The sequence below is a fragment of the Chelonoidis abingdonii genome, chromosome 8, assembly GCF_003597395.2.
Source record: "Chelonoidis abingdonii isolate Lonesome George chromosome 8, CheloAbing_2.0, whole genome shotgun sequence".
In the NCBI taxonomy this organism is placed as follows: Eukaryota; Metazoa; Chordata; order Testudines; family Testudinidae; genus Chelonoidis; species Chelonoidis abingdonii.
Genome location: NC_133776.1, coordinates 55,310,538 through 55,331,464, shown reverse-complemented (window position 1 = coordinate 55,331,464; position 20,927 = coordinate 55,310,538). Strand labels below are relative to the sequence as shown.

The 20,927-nt window shown below is 44.2% G+C and overlaps 1 protein-coding gene across 2 annotated transcripts in view; it reads right to left on the bottom strand.

Annotated features, from left to right (window-relative positions):
• RYK (receptor like tyrosine kinase) overlaps positions 1-20,791 on the bottom strand; it is a 147,039-nt gene extending 126,248 nt beyond the window's left edge. For both annotated transcript variants that reach the window (XM_075068621.1, XM_032769798.2), the window contains exon 1: positions 20,684-20,791. In XM_075068621.1, the coding sequence (XP_074924722.1) occupies positions 20,684-20,714 (31 nt within the window). In that variant the 5' untranslated portion in view covers positions 20,715-20,791. The remainder of the gene's footprint in view (positions 1-20,683) is intronic.
• Between the last annotated feature and the right edge of the window lie 136 nt (positions 20,792-20,927).

The window sequence follows — 20,927 nt, the reverse complement described above, 5'->3', positions numbered from 1 at the left end:
AGAGAGGGAAAAACAAAACAGTGATTAGAAAATTGCTTAAACCAGATTATTACTTTCAAGCCACACGTCAAGAGAACGCTTTCAAAATGTTCAATGCAGATTGTATGTATGAACTCTCTCTTTAGGACAGAGCTTAAAAACTTCACTGGAGCAGGATGAGGGAATAACTGGAGAACACTACAAATGAGAACTACATGAGATGAAGTAAAATCTGTCTATTTGATAATGTTTGGTGAAGAAAGATATGGAAGAACAGACAGTGCCCTGATAAATATTATAAGATGTGCTGTTTAGGTACCGCAGTGATGTCAAACATAAGTTCCTTTATGGCTGATTCACAAGCTTAAAAACAAGTCAACTTTATTCACCTAAGAATCTCTCATTTAGATCCTTTTCCAACCAGTTTTTATGTCCCTCATATTAAAAAAAATAATTGAAACAGATTCTCAAAATGTAAAGTAAATTTTTTGGGCCATACCAATCTAATTAATGCAACTGTTTTCTAAACAATGTTGGTTTGAGCAGCATGAGAGTAAAGAAGTTGACTAACTCAGTGAAATGCTGAAATCCTCTCTGGAACAAAATTAGGAGGAGTTTGTCTGAATCACTTTTATAGCAGATAAGACTGGTTAAAGGAGAAAGCTTCCAACTTGCTAACATGTCCTGCTGATAAGAAAGCAAATAGAAACAATACTGTCCCCATCAGAATTCAGAAGGAACTCAAGGTACAAAAGAAACCTGTGGCATCAGACAGATTCCATTGCTTGAAGGGCTGTCAACTTGAAAATCTTGGTAGGAATACTACTTTTAGGAACAGGCAGAGCTAAGAAATTGACATTTGCGAAAATCATCTAAACAAAATTCCAAGATAGTCCGAGTTGACAGATTCAATAAATTTGTCATCTCTCTGACATCCCTGCCTGGCTGTGCAAAGACTTCAACTTCGAAAAGGAAATCCATTAGCTCTTAGGAATACCCATGCTCTATATGTGACCATTCAAGTATCAGGATGGTACCAGGAGCTTGCAGGCAGATGATATGAGCTACACTACCCACTCTGCTACATTGTTTTCAGAACTCCCGCCTGACCAATAAAGTGGCCGATTAGGCCTCCTTATTGCACATGGCGAAAGGAAAGATTACAAACCCTGTGAAGTAGCTGCAGTTCTTCGAGATGTGCATCCCAGTGCGGGCTCCACTTCCGGTACCCCTAGATGGATGAGGGAACTTCAGAATAGAGTCCAGTACAGAAGACAGAACTCCACTGCCAATTGCCATATCAGATCTAGAGGCATGTATCAAGGTATGGTGTTTGGCGTACTGTAGTGGCTCTGCAAGACTGCAAGTACCGGAACGTCCTTAAAGAGGGCCACAGACGCTGTGACCTTGACCTTGTAAAGTACGTCAGAACCCTCGCAGGAAGCAGAATATTGGCAGTATGACAGCAAGCAATAATACACTCTGAAATCCACCTTGATAGTACTGGGGTAAAAATAGTGGATCCCTTAGATCTGTCTGCAATGAAAGTGAATAGTCTATTCTAAGACAATATTTCTTCACTTTACTCGGGACCGGCTTGCTGCCTTCCTAGACTGTGTTAGAGAGATATCAGGGACCAATGCCGGTCCACAGACAAGTCATTGAGAACTGGAGATTTCCAAAATGGTTTGGTCCTATCTAGATAGAAGGCAATGCTCTTCTGATGTCTAAGGTGCAGAAAGAAGCTTCCTGTCTTGAGCGATGTAGTTTGGGGGGGGGGGGGAGAAGAGAAGAACCACTCGTAAATGGATAGTCTGGTTCAGATGAAACTGACACCTGAGGCAGGAATTTATGGTGTGGACATAGGAAAACTTTGTCCTTCAAGAAAACTATAAGAAACAGATCTGCAATCAAGGCCCTGATCTCTCCAACTCTTTGAGTCGATGTAATGGCCCTTAAAAAGTCATCTTTTTAGACAGATTCAATAAGGAACAGATTGCCATAGATCGGGGGGCCAACCTGTGGCTCCAGAGCCACATGCAGCTCTTCAGAAGTTAATATGCGGCTCCTTGTATAGGCACCGACTCCAAGGCTGAAGCTACAGGCACCAACTTTCCAATGTGCCAGGAGGTGTTCACTGCTCAATCCCTGGTTCTGCCACAGACCCTACCCCCACTCCATCCCTTCCCACCTACTCGAGCCTTCCATGCCCTCGCTCCGACTCCCTTCCCCCTAGAGCCTCCTGCATGCCATGAAACAGCTGATCGGGAGGTGCGGGGAGGCACTGATTGGTAGGGCTGTTGATGGGAGTGAGTGGTGGAAGCTGCTGGGAGGCTGACATATTACTGTGGCTCTTTGGCAATGTACATTGGTAAACTCTGACTCCTTCTCAGGCTCAGGTTGGCCACCCCGCCATAGATTCATAACAAATGTCTTATGAGACTTCTGAACTAGATTAAGATTCCAAACCAGACTAGGGGCTTTTATCTGAGGGAGAGGTTCCCCGGTCCTTTAATTAATCTTATAGTTGTAGGGTGAGAAACACTGAGAACCTTTCCAACAGAGAATGAAATCTGTTATTGCAGCCAAATGAACCTTGATCAAGCTACCTGAGATAAACTCATTTTCTTCAGTTGTAGGAGGTAATCCAGGATAAGTGAAAGCGAGGAAGATTGAGGTATGAGTCACTGGTGTTACACCAATAGCTCATCTTTTCCATTTCTGAAGAGACATACTATGGGTAGATTTTTTTCCTGCTGTTTAATAACACCTGCTATACCTCAACGGAGGTAGACTCTCTCTGCCAACCATTGAGGAGCCACGCCCCTTGAGACAGTGAACTTCCAGGTTGGGATGAAGCATTCTCCCCACATCTTGGGAGAGATGAGGGGTGCATGGAAGACTGATAACTGGACAAGAAGACAAACAAGTGAGAGCACCATGCTTGTCTTGGCCACATTGGGACTATTAGGATAGCCCTGGCTTTGTTCTACGTGATCTTGTTCATCACCGTTAGAGTTAGAGGCCCTGGGGAAAATGAATAATATAGGCCCTCTGTCCAAGATAGGAGGAAGGCATCTCCCAGGAAATGGGTGCCTAGACACCCTCTTGAACAGAAGAGAAGATACTTGTTTGTGGCAGTTGTGAAGAGGTCCACTTCCAGACATCCTCACATTCAAAACGTGTCATTTAGGATCCGTGGGTCCAATTTCCATTCATAGTCCTGGGGAAAGTGCCTGCTGCTGACATCAGTCATGGTGTTTACACGGCCCAAATGCGAATGTGATGGATTATGTACCAATTCCATAACTGTATTGCTTCAGCATGCAGAGAGGTGGATCTTGCACTCCACTGTTTGGTTGATATAAAACATGCAGGCTACACTGTCATTCATGACCTTGGTACACTGTCCTTTGCTGAGAGGTAGAAAATGGAGACAAGCATTCCTGATTGCCCTTAGTTTGAGTAGGCGGATGAAGAGACTCGTCTCAAGATGATCATCTGCCCTGGAATATATGAAGATCAAGATATGCCTCCAACCAAACAGCAATGCATCTGTCACTGTGGTGACCGTTGGCACTGGTCAGAAAAATGGAACGTCTGCGCCGATGTTGTGGTGATCTTTCCACCAGCCTAGGGACTCTCTCAACATAATCAGCAGAGACTCTGATTCCTCTGACACAGTTAAGTCTTAAGTACCTAATTCTTGCAGTACTAAGTGCAGTGTTGGCACCATCATGGTCTTCCTAGAAGCGGACAGAACCAAGGATTTAGAATGCTGCAATGGGGCAAGAACAGAGGCGGATGCTTAGATTTGTTAGTGAGGAACCCGCCAAGGTTGGTACCAGTGATAGAGATTTGTCTGACAGTACCAGTTTGGGGCCATTCAGCTTGGAAAAGAGAAGACTAAGAGGGTATATGACAGAGGTCTATAACATCATGACAGGTGTGAAGAAAATGAATAAGGAAGGGCTACAGACTCCTTCACATAACATGAAAACCAGGGATCCCACAATGAAATTAATAGGCAGCAGGTTTAAAACAAATAAAAGGAAGTAATACCTCACACAATTCACAGTCAACCTGTGGACTCATTGCCAGGGGATGTTGTGAAGGCCAAAACTATAACGTGGGTTCAAAAAAGAATTAGATAAGTTCATGAAAGATAGGTTCATCAATGGCTATTGGCCAAGTTCATCAGAGATGCAAATCTATGACCTGGATTTGCCCAATCTCTGATTGCCAGAAGCTGGGAGTGGATGACAGGGGATGGATCACTTAAAGATGGCCCGTTCTGTTCATGCCCTCTGAAACACCTGGCCTTGGCCACCGTCAAAAGACAGGATACAGGGCTAAATGGACCATTGGTTTGACCCCAGCATGGCAGTTATGTTCTTGCGTTCTTACGAGCCTCAAAATTGAGGAAATTATTCCCCAAAAAGGAATATAGATAATTTGGTTTATATGAATCTTTTTACATCTATCCTAGGAGGGCCTGGTGAATATTAAAGATTCAACAAAACCATTAAAAACAAATCCAAGCCACGAAACGTCGAAACTAAAACACACAAGTTACATTTTACACTTGATTTAAGGATGAGCAGCATACCACAGCATCAAAAACTGGGAAACTGCCAAGAAAGGCCAACCTCAGCCTGCGCCTATGGAAACCAGGCATACAAAATATACTGTGTACACAGTGGACTCTGTTCACTCTTTATTCAAATGATGTACCTGTCATATCACATATGGACTTCACATTACATATCTCTTGTACTTAATGCGAGAACGCACTTATTCTGAAATTCAAAGGACTGCTTATTTTTCTGCACAAGTATACTAATGTTACTACTGTTAGTCCTGTGCACTTTTGACTGCATTAACTAGTATTACAGTATTGTTTTAGCATCTAAAATAATTTTTAAAAGGAAACTAATTATTTTCCAGTTATGTAAAAGATGTTTAAAAGCACATTTAAAAGACTCTTCCCTTTAATCAGTTAAGCTTTCAGAAGTATATTTTTAATATTTTGCCTCTGAAATGTGTTTGACATTGATCTGCTTACTAGTTATCACCTCTCAACAATGTAAAGAGGATCTTTATACAAGTCAGTCTCTCCCATTTTCTTCCAAATCCACTATTGTGAACTCAGCACTGGCGTATTTAAAGAGAAGTCAAAATACAGAGCTACATCTAACAGATCAGACTGCCAAAACCATGTTAGCTTGAACGGTTGGTCAATTTGCCCCTTCCTCTTCTCCATTTCAAGGACAGGATTCAGTAACACCTTAGCATTTGTAACTTGTGTTAACTACCCATATAAAGCTACACGATAGCCAATTTCTAATTTATTTTGTAGATATGAATTTGAATTATGGAAAAAATTAAACTATTTGAGGCACTTAAATAAAAATCAATCACAAAATAAAATGTAAGATAAGAATTATGCCCCAAATATTTTAAAGGACACAGTCGGCAAAATACCTCTGAAAAATCTTTTCTGGATATAATCATTTGTTACACTTAAGTGTCAAGAGAAAAAAATAGATTTTTTGATTTAATTTGCATATTTAGCACTAATTTGCATATTGTTAATTTCAATGCTTTGTCCATGTAGGTTCTCATCACCACAGCATCTGGTTTCCTCTTCTGTGGGTGTTTCATTTAAAAGAAAATTGAGAATGACTATGCCCACAAAAATTGGTAGGGGAACACTGGAGCAAATGACATACTCTGAAGTTACTTTTAACTCTTCTTTATAAATTGACCAATTTCCCATTGACCATAATCTTTTAATGCAATGTTATACTGCTTTAACGAGGCAAGTTTTTTTCAAGGTTGCCACTGGATCATTATGGCCAAGTGATATTTCAGCTATACAACATTATTACACATTTGCAACTTGCTTAAAATAATTTTCTATTATATAGAGTAGAAAATAAACCACAAACTATACCAAAACAAAGAGCACGCTTCATCCCCCATTTGTTAGGTTCATCCTCCAGAAGACATCTGTGTTTAATACAATACAACCAGCATCAGGAAAAGAATAAATTCAAAGTTGTATACCAAATGATCTTACTGTTTCTACATGGGTTGATCAAGTTATAATTCATTTCAGGGATGAAACTGGAAAAAAGGAGGTGGTACTTTCCCAAGCTCCACTCATAACCCAATCTTTGTGATAGCAACAGGAAATACACAGTGACTTGTGCAGATTTTAACATAACTGTCCTTCTTTTCCTGTGAGCTTTGACAGACAATGAGATTAACAATTCTTGAGGTTTAATGTGTCATTTGGCTTCAGTGTTAATAGCTAACTGAATGGGAACAGTTCATGTCTCAGATACTTTTTGAAGTTGTATGTAGACACAGAGCTTATGTACACACACCAATAGAACTACCTCAGTTTCCAAAGTGATTTTGTTACTTCAGTAACTCCCTTTATTGTGAGCACAAATTGGTTTAAATGAATTTAGAAAACAATTTAATCAAATCAGTACAATTTCCATGCGGAGACTAGGTCTCAAGTAGATGCAGCTTCCAGTTTAAGCAAACCACAGCAAACTTGCTCAATCTATCCTCTGACTCTCAAATTACAGAATTTCTTAAATTTACAGATCTTTGTTCAAACATAACTCCAGCAACGGTAATAAACCAATCAAGCAAAGTAGACTGAGTGGATAACAGGAAACAAGCATTAAGCTTTTTCAATAATACTAACAGGCATAATCAAGTTTTATCTTAAATATGGTTTTTATTCGATTTTCAACCCCAAAACTTACCAAATAAGCACTGCTACAGTAGGTGATGTTAAACCAACATTACAAAAGTCATTTGGAAATCTGATTCTGCAAGTTGCCACGTTCCTGCTAATATGCTGAGCACTGAACTTCACCTTTAAGTCAAGGGAATGTGAGGATGCTTAGAACTTCAATAATCAAGCCCTAAGTTAGGCTTTGTCTACACTTACAGTTTTGCAGCGCTGGCAGTTACAGCTGTGGTCGTACAGCTGTGTACGGCCAGTACTGCAGTGTGTCCACACTGACAGCGACCAGCGCTGCAGTGTGTCCACACTTGCACCAGTTGCAGCGCTGTTGTGAGTGGTGCATTGTGGGCAGCTATCCCACAGAGCACCTCGTCCCAATTTGCTGCTGGGGGTTGTGGGAAGGGGACGGAAGGGTGCGGGTCATTCCGCTTCCTGTTCCAACGACCCGTGGTGCATCGCTTCCCTTTTCAGCCGTTTGGTGCCATTGTGATTCTGCCGCGTGATTTCAGTAAGAAATGGAGCCCGAGCTGCTTAGGATGTTGCTGATGAATGTTGCCAGCACATCCCGTCTGGCAGTTGATCTATTCCTTATGCTCCAAAGTGACAGTGAGAGCTCAGATGATGAAATAGATGCGGCTGACGCGGCTGACACTAAATTGCTTGTGGCAGCAGTAACGGACGTGCTCTGCAGCGTGGAACGCCGCCTTTGGGCTCGGGAAACAAGTACTGAGTGGTGGGATCACATCGTCCTGCAAGTCTGGGATGACGAGCAGTGGCTGCAGAACTTTAGGATGCGAAAAGCCACTTTCATGGGACTGTGTGCTGAGCTCGCCCCAACCCTGCAGCGCAAAGGACACGAGACTGAGAGCTGCCCTGTCAGTGGAGAAGCGGGTGGCTATTGCAGTCTGGAAGCTGGCAACTCCAGACAGCTACCGATCGGTCGCAAACCAGTTTGGAGTGGGAAAGTCGACCGTTGGAATAGTGGTGATGCAAGTTTGCAGGGCCATTAATCGCATCCTGTTCAGACGAACCGTGACTCTGGGGAATGTGCAGGACATTGTGGATGGCTTTGCCCAAATGGGTTTCCCTAACTGTGGAGGGGCAATAGATGGGACGCATATTCCTATTTTCTGGCACCACCCCACCTGGCATCCGAGTACATTAATCGGAAGGGGTATTTCTCAATGGTTCTCCAGGCGCTTGTGGATCACCGTGGGCGTTTCACTGACATTTACACAGGATGGCCTGGAAAGGTGCATGATGCACGCATCTTTCGGAACAGTGGCCTGTTCAGGAAGCTGCAGGCAGGGACTTTTTCCCAGACCGTAAGATCACAGGGGGACGTCGAAATGCCCATTGTGATCCTTGGAGACCCCGCTTACCCGTTAATGCCTTGGCTCATGAAACCGTATACAGGGAAGCTTGACATGAGCAAGGACCGGTTCAACTACAGGCTGAGCCGGTGCAGAATGACTGTGGAGTGTGCTTTTGGACGTTTGAAGGGGAGATGGAGAAGTCTCTACGGGAAGCTACACGTGGTGGAAAGCAGCATCCCAGCGATTATAACCGCGTGCTGTATCCTCCATAATATTTGTGAAGGGAAGGGTGAAACCTTCCGTGACGAATGGGCCTCCGAGGTTCAACGCCTGGAGGCTGAATTTGCACAGCCAGAGAGCAGGGCTACTAGAGAGGCCCAGCACAGTGCTTCAAGGATAAGGGATGCCTTAAAGGAGCACTTTGAGGCTGAAAGCCAACAGTAATGTTGGGTGCCTTCCACTGCAGTTTAGTGCAGTGCCCACAGCAGTTACTTGCAGTGGTTGCAATGATTTGCAGTTCCTATTTTTCACTTGTGGTACAGTATGTTACACTTTCTGTAATAATAAAAACTGTTTTAAAAGACAAGAAATCCTTTATTAAAAATACAGTACATAAAACAGGAAGGGGGGTACGGTGAGGAGCATTACACTCACAGGTTTGAATATGTTCTTCCTTGAGGGCTATGCACTGCCTGCTGCACTTGAGGATTAAAATGCTGCATGGTGATGGGGGTTGAGTGCATTGGGTAAGGGTCGCAGTTATCAGGGCTGTGAGGTGAACGTATTGGTGTTGGGGGCAGTTGGTGGTGGTAAGACCCAGGATGCTGGAAATGGGTGTTTTGAGGAAACAGTGGGGCACAATGTGTTGAGTTTTGGGATGGGCTGAGGCATCCACGGTAGTGGTCTGCCTGCATGTCTACCATTGACTGCATGAGGTCTGTGTGGCGTTCCATGAGGCTTAGCAGCCGATCTGTGGTTCTCTTTGCTGCCTGATCCTTCTTAATGCTACGTTTTTCCCGCCAATGCTGTAACTTTTTTCTGTTCTGCAGAATACATATTCATGACTGCTTTCACAAGCTGTTCCTTCGATTTCCTAGGCTTTTTTCTTAAGTTTCTTAGCCTTTCAGAAGTGTCTGTTGCTCCAGATGGACTGAAGGACACTTAAAAAAAACAGAGATAAAATGTTAATACAGAGGAAGCTTTGTTTTTAAGAGTATTTGTAGCATCATTCACACAGACAGTGTGAACATACCACACTCTGGACACTGCAGCAGATCGAATACACATGGTGAGTTTAAAGCCATTTGGATCACTGGGAAAAGGTGGGTCTGATTGGTTCTGCTACAGGGAAATAACACATGCAGCACACCTGGGAAAGGAAGGTTGGGGAACGATTGACATGGAAGCCATGGGTTTTCTGTGAAAGCAAAGATCAGGTGCTGGGAAATGTTAAGCCATGGGGTTTATGCAAAGATCAAGGCTACAGGGAAATCAGAGAAAGGCATCTTGCACACGCGGCTCACAGGGGCAGGGTGGGGGTTTTCAGGCTGCCTTTAGCCATGGGGTTTATGCAAAGATCAGGTACAGGGAAATCAGAGAAAGGCATCTTGCACACATGGCTCACAGGGGCAGGGTGGGGGTTTTCAGGCTGCCTTCTCTCTTTCCCTGTTAGCCATGGGGTTATGCAAAGATCAGGTGCAGGGAAATAGCACTTAACAGTATCCCTGCATTTTCAACAGAATTGTAACCTTCCAGATATCTCGCTGCTCAGGGTCACCTGCGAGGAGCGGGAGACCCTTCTACAGCTATGTGGATTCCGCCCTGGTCCCTACGCAGCTTCCCTGTGTGTAGCCATGATCCCCCCACCCCTCACGGCACAATGGCGCGGACGTGTTAGCCTGGCTGGGACAAGGAACACACAGTTGCTCTCCCATAAACTTGTTGAAGCGCATTGCACACGCTCTGGCTGAAACTTTTGAAGAGATTACAGAGGCAGATTACCACGACGTGATAGATCAAATCAATGGGCTATTCCACATCTAGGCATAGCCCCCCTGCTCCCCAAAACATTTGCATCCTTGTAATAAAAGCTTCTTACCTGGAACAGACTCCTCTGATCCTTCCTCAATAGTAGCACCCAGCGACTGGCTTGCTTCTTCCTGGGTAGAAACAGCTCCTGGCTGCAGTCTGCAGGAACATCACCCTCTGTGTCCCCTTCACCCTGGTCTCCAGGCTGTGAACTGTCCGATATGATCCTAGGATTGGCAGTGGGGTTACATCCCAGTATCGCATCCAGCTCCTTGTAAAACCGGCAGGTAGTGGGGGCAGCACCAGAGCGACGGTTTCCATCACGGGCTTTGCTGTAGGCACTTCTCAGTTCTTCACCTTAACCCTACACTGAACGGCATCTCGGTCATAGCCCCTGTCTTGCATTGACTGTGATATCTGGCCGTAGATATCATAATTTCTGCGGCTGGATCGCAGCTGGGACTGAACTGTCTCTTCTCCCCACACACTGATTAGATCCTGCAGCTCGGCAGTGCTCCATGCTGGGGAACGTTTGGGGCGTGGAGGCATTGTTGCTGATTGATTGATTGATTGATTGCACTCCACGCCTCGCTGAGCAAACAGGAAGAGGATTTTTAAAATCCCGGGGCATTTAAAGGACGGATCACCTGAGCCCAGGGCAGTGGAGTGCTAAGCGGTGACCAGAGAGGCTGAAAGGAATGCTGGGATAAGTCCTAATACCCTGGAGGCCAATAAAAACGCTGGTGAGTGTCCACACCTGATGACCAGCGCTGCATCACCAGCGCTGGTCTCGCTACAAGCCAGGAAGCAGACCCAGGTGTACAGCCAGCGCTGCAAACAGGGAGTTGCAGCGCTGGCTGAGCTTTTAAGTGTAGACACCTGCTAAGTTGCAGCGCTGTAACCCCCTCGCCAGCGCTGCAACTTGCAAGTGTAGCCAAGCCCTTAGTAAACAACAGTGTATATTATATGTGGAATGAAGAAAAGAAAGGAAACAGATGGGTTTTAGATGAGGCAGGTAGACAGAGCAGCATTTAAAAATAACATGGGAAAATGAGAAGTCCAACACTGCATTCTGTATGCAAAGCAGCAGAACCTAAGTGCAATATCCAAAAAATGCTATAGTGCACAAAAGACAGATGAGCAAATGCAAGAAGAGTTGTGGGAATGTTTCAATTGTTTTAAATAGTATATTAGATATCAACTAAAACAAACGAATTCTAAAAATTAAGCTGTAGTTTTGCTTTGGCAAAGATCCTTAAACAGGTCCATGTGCAGACAGTGCTCAAGGCTGCAGGATCTAGTCTCTCATTACTTGGACCTGACTAATCTAAACGACCCATACAAACAGTGAGGCCTACTTTTTTTGCTTTTCATTTTAAGCAAAAGAAACCTCTCCCTTGCCCAGGCAACCCCTAAATCACATTAACATGGTACATATCTTTGTGCCCCACTGTTGGACGTACGCCAGTGAGAATAAATTAAATCAAGAGCAAATAAAAAGGTAAATTTAGGCAGCACCATAGAAACAAGATCATTCTTCAAAGTTTTTAACATAACAAAACATTCTGAAGAAGCTCCGACAAGAAGGGGAGGCAAGGTTTTCATTCCCAATCAGAGGATGCTAGAGCGCTTTGTGTTCACTACAAAACTGGATCACGTTACTCTACAAGTCTAACAAAACATCTCTTTTCAAGTGCCTCTTGTGTAAATGCAGTCTAGCTTCAACTACTTAAAAAGTTTTTTAAAAAACTATAAAAAACGCTTCAGTTAGCATGAGAAAATGAGACTTTTTTAGACATTAAAAAAGATGCTCTGCTCTGCAACATGAATAAAAAAAATCTGCTCTAAAAGAAAAATTGACGAACAGGTGAATTTCATTCCCTTAACAAAGAACAGGCTTCAAATCATGGCAATTATCGGAAGACGCTATTTTTACCTTTAAATTTAAGAAAATTTAAACAGAATGTATCAGTTCAGATGAGGGTCTCATGTTCCTATTATAGAAACTATTTATATTGCAATAATTAAAGTACGGTTTCAATATTCACTTTCAAAGCAATCTGGTAATACTTCAAAATCAGGAATATAATACAGTTTGCACATTCAGATAATGTACACTCATTACATTAAAAACTTCTCCTTACCCATTTCAACACAACAACTATTCTGACCCCACAAGATATTATGAATTCTTGTTCATATATTGTCTTGTGGGGGCAGAGTTAAGGCTGTCTGTGAAATGTGTAAAATTTCATCTTACATCTCAGTGAGAATACCAACTATAAAGATTACAATAGCGACTAACAAATATGCTGCCCTCTGTCAGTGTTTTACCTGGTCAAGAGAATCATATCACAGTTTCCCTGCTGGCCATACCTCAGCTTCCCTTCAACAGTTGCGTAGTTAGTTTGGGTTGGCACTGTGGCCAAATCTTGAAGTACCTTCCCCAGGGTAAACAAATGTTCAAATGAAAAAAATTCCCTGGACCACAATATTTTTCTCAGCTCTATGCAACCTCCTCCCTTAGATGCAAAGGACTTGGGGGGGGGGGGGGAAGGGGAGGAACAACACTTCCTTTTATCCTCCATGGAAGACCTAGTTTTGGACAAAGTAAACAATAAGCCAGGCTTCAAGCCCACACTTTCATTTTTACTAGGCAACTTTTTGAACTGCTTTCACCAAATCAGTTCAAGATCTTCTCTCCTCAGTGAAATCTCCCACACTGACAATAGCCATCAACTCCAGGGCCCAAACAGTCCTTTACCCAAAATGAAAGGAATCTTACACACACCTTCCTGAAGTTTCTTATTCCCCTATCTGCCTATATCAGCGGTTCTCAAACTTCATTGACCATGACCCACTTCTGAAAACAAAAATTACTACATGGCCCCAGGACAGGGGACCAAAGCCTGAGCCCCACCGCCCTGGGTGGGGAGACCAAAGCCGAAGCCCAAGGGCTTCAGCGCCAGGCAAGGGGCTTGTAACCTCAGCCCCGTCACCCAGGGCTGATGCCCTCAGAAGACTCCAGCTTTGACCCCAGGTCCCAGCAAGTCTAAGCCAGCCCTCGCGACCCCGTTAGAACAGGGTTGAGACCCACTCTGGGGTCCTGACCCGCAGTCTGAGAACCGCTATCCTATATGCTTCATCCCCGGCTCTTTCCACTAAGCCTCTTCCCTAGCCTTGCCAAGGAGGGGGTGGGTCTGAAGAATCTCAGCCAAATAGTAACAATTCTCCCAGTCAGATAAGGAAACAGCATCAGATAAGAATGGGAACAGAGTGCCAGGTACCGCTTTACATATCACCAAACTAGAGTTATTAAAACATGCAAGGATGCTGACACAGATTTGGTGGAATGTGCCCTAATGCCAGTGGTGAAGAGATTCGTAATAAGTTTGGTGTTAAAAGCCTAAGTGTTTCGTCCTATATAAGTAATACTGAGAGCCTCTGTAGAAGATCTGCTATACATCTAAAAAGAATGTTTACTGTGGACAATGTGCAAGACATTCAAATTAAGACTGTAATCATTAACATTAACATCAGGACAAAGAAATGCAAAAGTGCGAGTTGCTGGCTTTATGCTTTTAGCTTCTGGATTAACTGTTGGATAAATTTTCATTTCCTATGGAACACAGCCTCAAAGATCAAATAATATGTTCTGGTAGGAAACCCAGTCTCCTAGCAGCTTGGGAAGGGGATTCTCAGCAGTGAGCTGGTCATGAATTCTCACTAACAGGTGCCTCTTCATCAACAGTGTCTCTACTAAACAGAGCTCAAAAGTTCCACTCACCACTGGAAATGGGACTTTCCACACTGGCAAGTGTTTGCTGCGGTCACAGAGCAGAGCTCCGCCACTCCACAGCAGGCCTCTCTGTGGAGGAACAGACTGCAGGGATCCAAAAGGCCTCGTGACCCTCACAGAAATGAAGACTAGTTGTTCACCAGTTTCCACTTGCTTCCTGTGTTTCTTGGCTCTGTAATAAATGTGAGTGAACAGCCCCTTCCCCTGCCTACTTGCTAATTTTCCTTCTCTGGGTCTGCAGGGAGAGTGAAGATCTTTCAACTTAGGAAGGTGCATGGTTGGCTGAGGAGACGGTCAGATAATAATTCCCATTTAGAAAATGTAAGGAATCTTGTGTCTCACTGTAAGATGCAAGTAAACTCTGCTCCTGAGAACAATTTTCAAATTAAAAGATTTTATTTAAGATTAAAATATAAATTTAATAGGATTCCACAGAAAAGAGAAGTGCTAACAATGCCTCGGGCTACTTTGCTGCTTTACTCTACAAGTGCCATGGGTCCGGAAGAGTACTGAAAAATTAAGATAGGATACACCGTAAGTTCAAGAAGCCCCTATATGTAATGTATGTGTATCTCCAACAAGCAAAGATCCAAAATGGCGTCTAATCAGGACCTGTTCCTTGTAACGTCTGACTGTTAGAGGCGATGCTTCTGATGTAGCAGGGGCTCCAAACGCACCAGCAGAACATATGCAAACACCTTCCCTGGCACAAACAACAAGGAGATTGGCCTGTAGGTCTTACATTCGCTGCGTGGTCCCTTACCCTTATAAAGTGAGATCACAATACCATTCTTGGTTTGCAAGGTTCCAGTTCTCCACACCAGGCAAAAAAGTGGCCAGAAGTGATTCCACTACTGGGTCAATAGTGCATTTCAGCAGCTCCAGCAGTATGTCATCAGTGCCGGCTGCACATCCATTTATCAACTGCAAATAGCTCGTGTCACTTCATCCAATCTTGGTGTGTCAGTACAAGTGTCTTATTGCACATCTTAAACATCGGCACAGTCATCTCACTGCCATAATAGTCCAGCAGGAGCCTCACCGATCAACTCCTCCCCCTTCCTCCCAGAGCTTCCTGCACACCATGAAACAGCTGAATGCAGGGGGCAGGAGGTGCTGGGAGGGAGGGTAAGGAGTAGATCAGCAGGGCCCCCGGCGGACGGGAGGCGCTGTAGGGAGGAGGGAGCTGGCTAGTTTTTGACAGCAGTAGCCTCTTCTGTAGGTAAAGAGAATATTTCCTTCATTTCACTTTTTTCAATTAGTTCAAAGTTAAGAAACCAACTGGGAGTTAAAAAAGCAAGGAAGTTTGTTTTCTTCTTCCAATCCATGAATAAGAACTAGAACAGGGGTCAGCAACCTTTCAGAAGTGGTGTGCCAAGTCTTCATTTATTCGTTCTAATTAATTTAAGGTTTCACGTGCCAGTAATGCATTTTAACATTTTTAGGTCTCTTTCTATAAGTCTATAATATATAACTAAACTATTATTGTATGTAAAATAAAAAAAAAAAAGTTTTTAAAATGTTTAAGAAGCTTCATTTAAAATTAAATTAAAATGTAGAGCCCCCCGGACCAGTGGCCAGGACCCAGGCAGTGTGAGTGCCCCTGAAAAACAGCTTGCGTGCCACCTTTGGCATGCATGCCATAGGTTGCCTACCCCTGAACTAGAAGAGGAGATACACTAGTTCTAAAATCTTAAAGGACAAGGTCATTCGCTACAGACAACATTTCCAATAAAAGGTATTACCTCGCTCACTGCATCTGCGTTAAATAAATCAGTTTTAAATACAAAACATGTTATGATAAAATACTGAAAAACTTTTATATGTCATCATATTTAAGGGAATTTTATTTAACAGAAATAATTTTAAAATGCTGTTTTTATGCAATTACACTTTATTTGGATGGAATTCAATTGACACAAACAGCACGTAAAAAACTAATCTAGCAAATAAGAAATGCATCATTCACCATTTCTAACATAATAAAAATGTAAAAATTAATAACAAATAAATGTAAGATTTACAATTGCTCAAATAAATGTGTATGTATATAAACACATATATACACAACATAGCCTCTCAATTAGCAAAAATCGGCACCAATTTAGTGTAAATGCTATATTTAGTCGCAAATCAACAGGTTCTAATGGTTACCAACCAATGAGAATCACATTTTCTTTCAGAAAATATTTGTTTTGCATGTGTACTTTTCAGTTAAAGTTGTTTATTTAAATCAATGCACCCTGTCTCTGGGGATGAATCAGGGTTCGCTGAATTCATTGTGTTGTAGTGAGGTATTGTCTGCAGGACCCCGGCTTCATTTGTTGCAGAAACTGGAGAGTGTGAAGTGAATTGAGGCAAGGGATTGCATGAAGAGAAAGGATGGTCTGGTAGTTAATGTAATTAAACGCAGCCCTGGGAATTTGGATTCTATCCCTGCCTCTGCCACAGAGTTCCTATATGCTGGGCAAGTCAGTTGAACCAAACTTTTCGTAGGTAGTCATTAATTGTGTGTTCTTCGTTTTTTGGGATGCTTAATTTCAGATCTGCATCTGATTTGCAGAAATGCCAAGCACTCTCACATCTGCAACTGAAGTCAGTGGGAGCTGTGCTTTCAACATATAGTGTTATATAATGCTAAGTACTCTGAAAAATCAGGTACTAGGTTTCTCAGTTTGGGTACTCCAAATCAGTGGCTTTTTTGCCCTAATCGCTCTATGTCTCAGTTTCCCATGTGTAAAAGAGGGGTGATAATATCCCATCTCCTTGCCTAGCCCATCTCATTTCTCCCTTCATCCAATTTTTCTCTGGAGCATGGTTTTAGAATGGAATGGGTCAAGCAAATTTAAGAGGTGGTGCTACTAGCCCCCACCTAGCATATAGTCAGAGAACGTAGATAGACGCAAAGTGACCCTGGGCTAGTCGCTTCATTTCTATGCCTCACTTTTCTCACTTTTTAAATTGGGAATAATGATACTTCCCTTCCTCTGTAAATAACTTTGAAATCGATGAAAACTCAGTCTGTAAGAACCATGTATTATATCTGAGGCTAGTAACATTTCCCTAAAGCCCTTCAAGTTATCAGGAGAAACATCGATTCATAGCAAGACAGTTTCTAAAAACAATTCAGTAATAAGGCTAACGATAAAATAAGACAGTGTTCCTTTGTTATAATGGCAGATTCATCAATACAGCAATATTTGGCAAGTCTACCTACTCTAGCAAATGAGTTAATTTTCCTAGCTACACTGAACGACAGTTCTAACTATCAACTGAATCATTTTTTCCACATGTAGAAACTTAAAGAAATGTAAGGAACCTGGGAGTGCTTTTTTTATGCTTTATGCACGCCACCAGTCATGTAAAAATCTTGTATCGACCAACATTTATAGTTAAAATGACAATTCAGGCACTGTAACACTGAACAACTAAGAAGTCACTAGCTTTGTTCACATTCTTTACATTCCTTCCAATATTCTTTTGTAGGAAAGATATGACTAAGACTATATCTACACTGTACACCTTACAACGGCGTGGTTGTGCTCCTGCAGCTGCACTGTTGTAAAGTAAGCAGTGTAACCACTCTGTCCCAGCGACAAAATAAAACTTCCTCCAACAAGGGGTGGTAGCTTCGTCACCAGGTGCGTGGCTCTCGCTGATGAAGTGCTGTCCACACTGGCACTTTTCATTCTTAAAACTTCTGTCAATCAGGGAGGTGTTTTTTCACACTTGAGGGCAACAAAAGTTTTAACAAAAATGCCAATGTAGTCAAAGTCTTAATATGCCAGGTTTAGGTATGTCTATATAATTTTTTCACATCTTAGCTCAAATCTCAGCTGTACATGCCATAATTTCATTTTGGAAGTAAGCAACATCAAAAGAAATAATTACATCACATAGTAACCTTCTTTAAAATCACAAACTGTTTACACAATATCTAACTCCAAACACATAAAATGAGCTTTCTGGAACTAGAGGAAACTACCAGAGAGAACTGTCAGCCTGTCTCCAGGTTTACTGACTCACAATTACCCGAACATATGGTGTCACTGAAGCTATTCAGATCTTTTGGATTCATCAAAGTTACAGAAGCAAAACAGCGAGAGATACTGTCTTGAGCAGCGGTTTTCAAACTGTGGGTCAGGACTCCAACGCTGGTCACGACCCCATTTAAATGAGGTTACCAGGGCTGGCTTAGGTTTGCTGGGGCCCAGGCTGAAGACAGAGCCTCACCACTCAGGGCCAAAGCTCAAGAGCTTCATCCCTGGGTGGCGGGGCTCATGTTACAGGCCCCCTGCTTGGGACTGAAGCCCTTGGGCTTCAGTTTTGCGCACCACCACCACCTCCTCCTCCTGCCTGGAATGGTGGGGCTTGGGCCTTGCCCCCCACCTGGTGCAGTGAGACTCGGGTGGGTTCAGGCTTTGGTCCCCCCTCCTGGGATTACACAGTAATTTTTTTGCCAAAAAAGGGTTGCAGTGCAATGAAGTTTGAGAACCCCTGGCCTTGAATAATAAATTACTTAGTCATACTGGCAAAACATCACTTATAATAGATACACTTCCAATTCTGATTTACCTACAGAATACACCTGCATGTAGTTTCATTGGGGGTGAGGGGAGAATTGTGTTTAGTCCATGACAGTTTGAGCAGGTTTCTAAGGGCTAGTCTACACTGGCAATGCTAGAGCGACAAAAAACCACCTCCAGACAGGGCACAGCTCCCAACACTGGTACACTGTCTACACTGGCACTTTACAGCGCTGAAACTTGCTGCACTCAGGGGGGTGTTTTTTCACATTCCCAAGCGAGAAAGTTGCAGCGCTGTAAAATGCCAGTGTAGACAACCCCTAATACACATTTCAAATGCTTGACCAGGGGTGGGCAAACTTTTTGGCCAAAGGGGCCACATCTAGATACGGAAATTGTATGGCGGGTCATGAATGCTCACGAAATCGGGGTTGGGGTGCGGACTCTAGGGTAGGGCCAGAAATGAGGCGTTCAGGATGCAGGAGGGGGCTCTGGGTTGGAGTATGGGACAAATAGTGATGGCTCTGGCTGGGGGTGTGGGCTCTGGGCTGGGGATGAGGCATTGGGGGTGCAGGAGGTTGCTCTGGGCTGGGACAGAGGGGTTCAGAGAGCAGGAGGGGGATTAGGGCTGGGACAGGGGGTGGCGGTTACTTCAAACAGCTCCCAGAAGCAGTGGCATGTCACCCCTCCGGTTCCTACGTGGAGGCATAGCTGGCCAATGGGAGCAGCGTGCAGAGCCTCCTGGCTGCCCCTTCGTGTAGGAGCCAGAAGGGGGACGTGCCACTGCTTCTGGGAGCCACGTGGAGTGAGGCAAATCCCCGATCCTGCTCCCTGTCAGGAGTGGGACAAGCCCCGGACCCCACTCTCCAGTGGGAGCTCAAGGGCTGGATTAAAATGTCAGGAGGGCCAGATGCTGGCCCCAGGGCTGTGGTTTGCCCACTCCTGCAGTGCTAGACTCACATGTCCGTGATTAGTATGGCTTATAAGCAAAAAAAATTATACAAGGAGGCTGACAAAATATACAAGAGTCATCTGATCCTTTTAATCCTGTATATTTAATAAAGCAGCCATACAGTAATAAGTACAACCAATGTAAAAATGTTAAGACAACAACAAAAAAACTAACTGCGGAGCACACCACAGGGGAAAAAATGTTTACATAGCTATTCACCCACAGGGCTCATCAGCTCCAAAATTAACTATGCACTCCCAATGCTTGATTAACTGGAGTCGTTTCTATTTTATACCTTCTATGCAAATAATGTTTTAAAGCAGCAGTTCTCTAACTGGGAGTCAAGACCCTTCAGGGGGTTGTGAGGTTATTGTGGGGGGCGGGAGGTCATGAGTCGTCATCCTCCATCCCAAACCCCGCTTTGCTTCCAGCATTTATAATGCTGTTAAATATATTTAAAACTGTTTTTAATTTATGGGGGGAGGGGGTGTCACACTCAGAGACTTTTTATCTGAAAGCGGTCACCAGTATAAAAGTTTGAGAATCACTGTTTTAAAGCCTGCACTGTAACCAGCCACCTCCTAAAAAACCCAAACCATTTTAGCAGCTTTTACATTTTTTGTTAGGCTCCAGCCATAAAAAAATCAATCAAACCAAGGTATGAAATGACAAAATTTAAGAAGAGCCCTTACTAAAACCAAACCTCTACCTCACATAGAGAAACGCCAAGCATAAAAATGTGGTAAAATAATTTGTGATATGCCCTATCAGAGGAAAGCAAGTTGTATCATGGTGCAGAAATCCTCCTACTTGTTTGTGCAGTGATTATGAAACTGCCTGGAAGTTGAGATTCCTTTCACACACTTTCCCAATTATTGTCAGGTCTCCTCAGTGTCCTCTGAATGCCGCTCATCCCGCTAATAAAACCTTGGGCCTCAACTCGCTGTTTTTGGTTTTACCCTGCTCCAGCAACATTACACCCTGCACCGCTGAAGCTGGGAACCTTCCACCACCACAATGGGCCCTCTGCCTCTCCCGACAGACCCTGGGCAGCTAAGCCTACGGCAACCCCTCTCTCCGACTCCCCACACAGAAGGCGCCGGGAGCCCCCACCACCACACACACACACCGGCGCGCGCACGCAGCGGGGCCCCGCCGCCCCCCACACAGCAAGACCCTACCTGTGCGCCCACCTACCCACACACGGCGCGGGGGCCGGAGGAGCCCCCCGACCGCTGACCTCGACACCTGCCTCCCCCCACTCGCCCTCCCCGCGACCGAGGCCTCCCAGCCCGGCCGCCCCAGCGCACTTACCGATCAGCCGCCGCACCTCCTCTTCGCTCATGTAGACGCTGAAGCCGGGGCCTGCGGGGGAGCCCGCACCGAGCGGGTCAGAGCTGGGGCCCGCCTGGCTCTCAACCCCCGCGGTCAGCAGCAGCAGCAATAACAGCGGCAGGAGATGGCGACTCGGGGCCCTCCGCCGAGCCGCGGGACCGCCCGGCAGTGCACGGCCCCCGCCGCTCCAGGGCCGCCCCGCAACCTCTGCCCCGCGGCCCCT